The sequence below is a fragment of the Cherax quadricarinatus genome, unplaced genomic scaffold, assembly GCF_038502225.1.
Source record: "Cherax quadricarinatus isolate ZL_2023a unplaced genomic scaffold, ASM3850222v1 Contig244, whole genome shotgun sequence".
Classification (NCBI taxonomy): Eukaryota; Metazoa; Arthropoda; class Malacostraca; order Decapoda; family Parastacidae; genus Cherax; species Cherax quadricarinatus.
In genome coordinates, this window is record NW_027195270.1 from 235977 (window position 1) to 241976 (window position 6000).

General features: G+C 38.0%; 1 protein-coding gene across 1 annotated transcript in view; it reads right to left on the minus strand.

The window, feature by feature from the left end:
- Positions 1-4850, minus strand: part of LOC128693331 (uncharacterized) — a 64753-nt gene extending 59903 nt beyond the window's left edge. The window contains exon 1 of the mRNA XM_070080241.1: positions 4706-4850. Within this exon, the coding sequence (XP_069936342.1) occupies positions 4706-4807 (102 nt within the window). The 5' untranslated portion in view covers positions 4808-4850. The remainder of the gene's footprint in view (positions 1-4705) is intronic.
- Between the last annotated feature and the right edge of the window lie 1150 nt (positions 4851-6000).

A 6000-nucleotide genomic window follows, 5' to 3' on the forward strand; every position in this document is an offset into this window, starting at 1 on the left:
CGCTGAATGTTTTCTAACGAATTTATGTCCATTTTGTAATACGGGGACCAGAACTGAGCTGCATAATCTAGGTGAGGCCTTACTAATGATGTATAAAGCTGCAGTATGACCTCTGGACTTCTGTTGCTTACACTTTTTGATATAAATCCCAGTAATCTATTTGCCTTATTACGTATGCTTAGGCATTGCTGTCTTGGTTTAAGGTTGCTGCTCACCATAACCCCCAAGTCCTTTTCGCAATCTGTATGGCTAAGTTCTACATCATTTAACTTATAAGTACTAGGGTTATGCGCACTCCCAAGCTTCAGAACCTTGCATTTATCTACATTGAACTGCATCTGCCACTTTTCTGACCAAGAATAGAGTTTGTTTAAATCCTCCTGAAGTTCCATAACATCTACGTTTGAATCAATTATCCTACCTATCTTTGTGTCATCGGCGAATTTGCTCATATCACTAGTAATTCCCTCATCAAGATCATTGATATATATTATAAACAACAACGGGCCCAAGACTGATCCCTGTGGAACGCCACTTGTTACAGATCCCCACTCGGATTTAACCCCATTATGGACACTCTCTGCTTCCTGTCAGTGAGCCATGACTCGATCCACGAGAGCACTTTTCCCCAATGCCATGAGCTGCCACTTTCTTTAACAGTCTATGGTGCGGAACTCTATCAAAAGCCTTACTAAAATCTAAGTAAACAATATCAAATTCTTTATCGTGGTCAACAGCCTCAAAAGCTTTACTGAAGAAAGTTAATAAATTAGTTAGACAAGACCGGCCTCTTGTGAATCCATGCTGAGTATCATTAATCAAGCTATGCTTATCGAGATGGCTTCTTATAATCTCAGCTATAACTCAGCTATAATTGACTCTAGTAATTTGCCTATAATTGAGGTCAGGCTTATTGGGCGGTAATTTGACGGTAACGACTTGTCCCCTGTTTTAAAAATAGGAGTTACATTAGCCATCTTCCACATATCAGACACTACACCTGTTTGAAGAGATAAATTAAAAATATTAGTTAATGGTTCACAGAGTTCCATTTTGCATTCCTTAAGAACCCTTGAAAAAACCTAATCAGGACCCGGCGACTTATTTTGCTTCAGTCTGTCTATCTGCTTCACAACCATCTCACTAGTGACTGTGATGTTACATAATTTATCTTCTTCTAGCCCACTGTAAAAATTAATTATTGGAATATTGTTAGTGTCTTCCTGTTTAAAAACTGAGGTAAAATAATTATTTAAAATCAAGCACATTTCATTCTCTTTGTCAGTAAGGTGCCATAGTTATTTTTAAGGGGACTTATCTTATCTCTAACTTTTGTTCTATAGACCTGGAAAAAACTTTTTGGGTTAGTTTTAGAATCCCTAGCAACTTTAATTTCATAGTCCCTTTTAGCTTTTCTTATCCCCTTTTTAATGTCCATCTTAATGTCAACATACTGATTCATAAGATGACCCTCACCTCTTTTGATACGCCTATAAATTCCTTTCTTATGCCCTAGTAGATATTTGAGCCTATTATTCATCCATTTTGGGTCATTTCTATTTGATCTAATTTCTTTATATGGGATAAACGCTCTTTGAGCAGCATGTATAGTGTTCAGAAAACTGTCATATTGATAGCTCTCTTCGTTACCCCAGTCAACAGATGATAAGTGTTCTCTAAGCCCATCGTAATCTGCTAAGCGAAAATCTGGGACTGTTACTGAGTTATCGCTACTATCGTATTTCCATTCAATGCTAAATGTAATTGATTTGTGGTCGCTAACACCCAGTTCCTCTGAAATTTCTAAATTATTAACAAGGGATTCATTGTTTGCCATAACTAAGTCAAGCAGGTTATTTCCCCTTGTAGGTTCTGTCACAAACTGCTTCAAAAAACAATCCTGAAATACTTCTAAGAAGTCGTATGATTCTAAATTCCCTGTCAAGAAATTCCAATCACATGACTAAAGTTAAAGTCTCCTAGAATTACTACATTATCGTGCCTTGTGGCCTTAACAATTTCCTCCCATAGTAGTTTCCCTTGGTCCCTATCTAAGTTTGGGGGACGGTATATCACTCCTAAAATCAGTTTTCATGCCCCTCTGAAAATTCTATCCAAACAGACTCTGTATGTGTTACTTCAGACTTAATACCCGTTTTTATGCAACAGTTCAAGCGATCTCGGACATACATGACCTGCTCCATATAAAATTGTCGCACTATGGTATAAGAGGGCACTCCTTCAACTACCTAAAGTCTTACCTCAGCAACAGAAGCCAATATGTGTACATAAACGGGGCAAACTCTTCAGCACAGCCAATTACAGTTGGTGTCCCACAGGGAAGTGTCCTAGGCCTTCTACTCTTTCTCATATACATAAATGACCTACCAAATGCATCGCAACTGCTCAAACCCACACTGTTTGCAGATGACACTACATACGTCTTCTGTCACCCGAGCCCAGTCATGCTAGCCAATACGGTAAATACCGAATTACAGAAAATATCAACCTGGATGAGGACTAACAAACTTACTCTAAACATTGACAATATCTACTTCATTCAGTTTGGTAACAGAGCTACAGACGTCCCTCTTAACATAATGATAAACGGATCATCTATCACAAAACTCAGAGAAGGAAAATTCTTAGGAATCCAACTTGATAATAGACTCAAATTTCAAACACATATACAACAAATTTCCAAAAAAAAATTCCAAGACCGTAGGCATACTATCGAAGATACGGTACTATGTTCCACAGTCAGCCCTCCTGGCCCTATATCACTCACTTATTTACCCTTACCTCACCTACGGAATTTGTGCATGGGGCTCAACAACAATAAACCATCTCAGACCATTAATTACCCAATAAAAGGCTGCAGTCAGAATGATAACAAATTCCCTCTACAGGCAGCATACTCCACCAATATTCAAAACTCTAAACCTACTCACCATACAAAACATCCATGCTTGTTACTGCACCTACTACATTCATAGAACACTTAACTCTGATATAAATCCCCCCTCAAACGTCTCCTTACCAACCTCAACAGAACATATGACCATAACACAAGACACAGACCACTCTTTGATGTTCCTCGTGTCCATCTCACGCTATGCAAAAACTCAATGCACATAAAAGGCCCTAAAATCTGGAATTCATTACCTGTGAATATAAAAGAAACACTGTCTGTTTATAAATTAAAGTCTCTTCTCAAAAATCACTTACTCACCCACTACTAAATAAATACTGAATAATTGTATCTCATAAATTGTATCTCGTAAATGTTTCTGATTATTGTATCTCATAAATGTCTAACCTGTGACCCAATCAATCTTTATTTTTTTAATTACATTACCTAACAGAATACTCCATTCTACTGAATGCACAGCAACACAGTAAATGATCATATGACCTGTCTTTGTAATACTCATTTGTGCTTAATTGTTATCTGTTTACAATAATGTTTGTAGACGAATTGTTCAGAGAACCGACATGTTGATAAATTAGACACATGTGCAACTCTTGGGTATCTTTATTGAGGAAACGTTTCGCCACACAGTGGCTTCATCAGTCTATACAAAGGAGAATCTTGAAGAACAGGAGGAGAATGAGGTAATCAGTCCCTCAACATTGAGTCGATGTGGTCAGTCCATCAATCTTGAATAGATTCTATTCTATTCAAGATTGATGGACTGACCACATAGACTCAAGGTTGAGGGACTGATTACCTCATTCTCCTCCTGTTCTTCAAGATTCTCCTTTGTATGGACTGATGAAGCCACTGTGTGACGAAACGTTTCCTCAATAAAGATACCCAAGAGTTGCACATGCGTCTAATTTATCAACAATAATGTTTTTACCACTGAATATATCATTGCTTAGTTAATCTTAAGTTAATTTTAAGCCTGCCCATAATGCTCTGCATACAAGGGGCTTTGGCTTGTTGCACTATAATAACTGTATTCCTTTGTACTTCACTGTATCATGTTCAAATAAATAAATAAATAAATAAATAAATAAAAGGCACACTGAGTCATAAATGTATCAGTAAATAAGTGAGTTTATTCAGGTATACACAAATACAATTACATAGATAATCATACATAGCAGCATAAGAGTAGAGATCCTAGGTTAACCCCAAAAAAAAAGTCAGGCAGAATGACTTATTTCCATGAGCAGCTGCGTCCCATGGTAGGCCGACGCGTCTGGTTCAGATGATTTCCGAGAGAATGTACGAAACTTGGGGTAAAATTTTGCCCATACAAGTGGTCGAAATCTGAACTGTTCGATATCTGCACCGGACAAAATCTGGAGTTCCACTTCATATGTTAGTTTAGCATTACATAATATTTTTATATATGTTAGTTTTTGTGCCCTTCCTAATAATATAAACGTGAATTAATTCTTCATGATAAATTATTGAACTGGTAAAGTTTTGTGAAGGAACAACCTGGCCATAGGTTGGTTTATGTAGTTTAGCAGTTTACATTCCCCTAGACAGGCTGTTTACCTCTGAGTGTCAGTGTTTATTTTCATGTAACATAATAAATGCATTACACATTATAACAACTTCCAGGGAAAGCCATGGAAGCAAACATTAATGGATGCTTGTTCTTAGCTGTTTATCACAGAAATAACATTCATAATGAAATAAGGGCAATCATTATATCTAGAAGTAAATGCATGTACTAGGTCGACTTACCACGTTATTTCGAGGATAAAAATAGTTGACCAGAAAGTGAACAACATCGTCATGGTCTTCCAACGTCAGCATCACATACTCCAGCTCCTGGACCTCACTCATCTTTACTTCTGATTCCAACCTGAGTGCCAGATAAATAGTTATTAACATTGAGTGATTTTATTCTCCTTGTTAATACTGTTTAGGTGATGTTTAACCCCTCACTAACATTGTGTATGTAATATTTCTCTCCTCAGTAACACTCTATGTAACATTTCTCTCCTCACTAACACTGTATGTAATGTTTCTCTCCTCACTAACACTGTATGTAATGTTTCTCTCCTCACTAACACTGTATGTAATGTTTCTCTCCTCACTAACACTGTATGTAATGTTTCTCTCCTCACTAACACTGTATGTAATGTTTCTCTCCTCACTAACACTGTATGTAAAGAATAACAAAAAAGGCAAAATATAGTGACTAGAATAATACAAAAATAACCCCCACATAGAATAGAGAGGATTACGACGACGTTTCGGTCCGGCTTGGACCATTTACAAAGTCACACTAACAAAAAGGAGAGGAGGGAGTATATATAGGCCAGCAGACAGAGACGGGAACAAGAGAGGTAATAGTGGAGGTAGTGGTAGTGGAGTCAGTGAGATATTAAGAAAGAGGGGCACTGCAAGGGAGCCAGGGGCCCACAGAGGGTAGGAGCAAGAACACAGAGGGGGGCAAATAATAATAAAGGACAGATACCCAAGGCAGAAAAAAGATAACCCAAAGGAGAAAGTGAAAAGGGGGAGAGTGAGTAAGGAAAAAAGAATCTGGTTAAGTTATGGCTGTTCTGAAGTTTGGAGCATTTTACAGTATAATGGGAAAGGAAGGCATCTACAGAGACAAAACCAGGACTAAGATTCATACAAGGAAAGTTGTACATAACGGAGGATTCAACCAGACGGTGACTGTGAAAGTTATTAGAAGGGTAGATAGTTTTAGAAGAAGACCAGTCAACAGGATGACTCTGATCTCTGACATGACAGAAAAGAGCATTGTTGGAATCGGCAAGCCTAACACTACTTTTGTGCTCCCTAAGTCTGTCGGAATAAGATCGGCCAATTTCTCTAAGGAGCTGAAGAGGACAAGAGGAACAAGAAATAGAGTAGACACCAGGAGCATCTATAGAGTGAGGAGAGTTATGAATTAGGTTGGTGCAATGAGTGTGTCTGGCGAAAAGAAAGTTTGATGTCTGAGGAACGGAGAGAGTTGTTGTGATCAGAAAGACTGGAGATATAGGGAAGGCAGAGGACAGGAG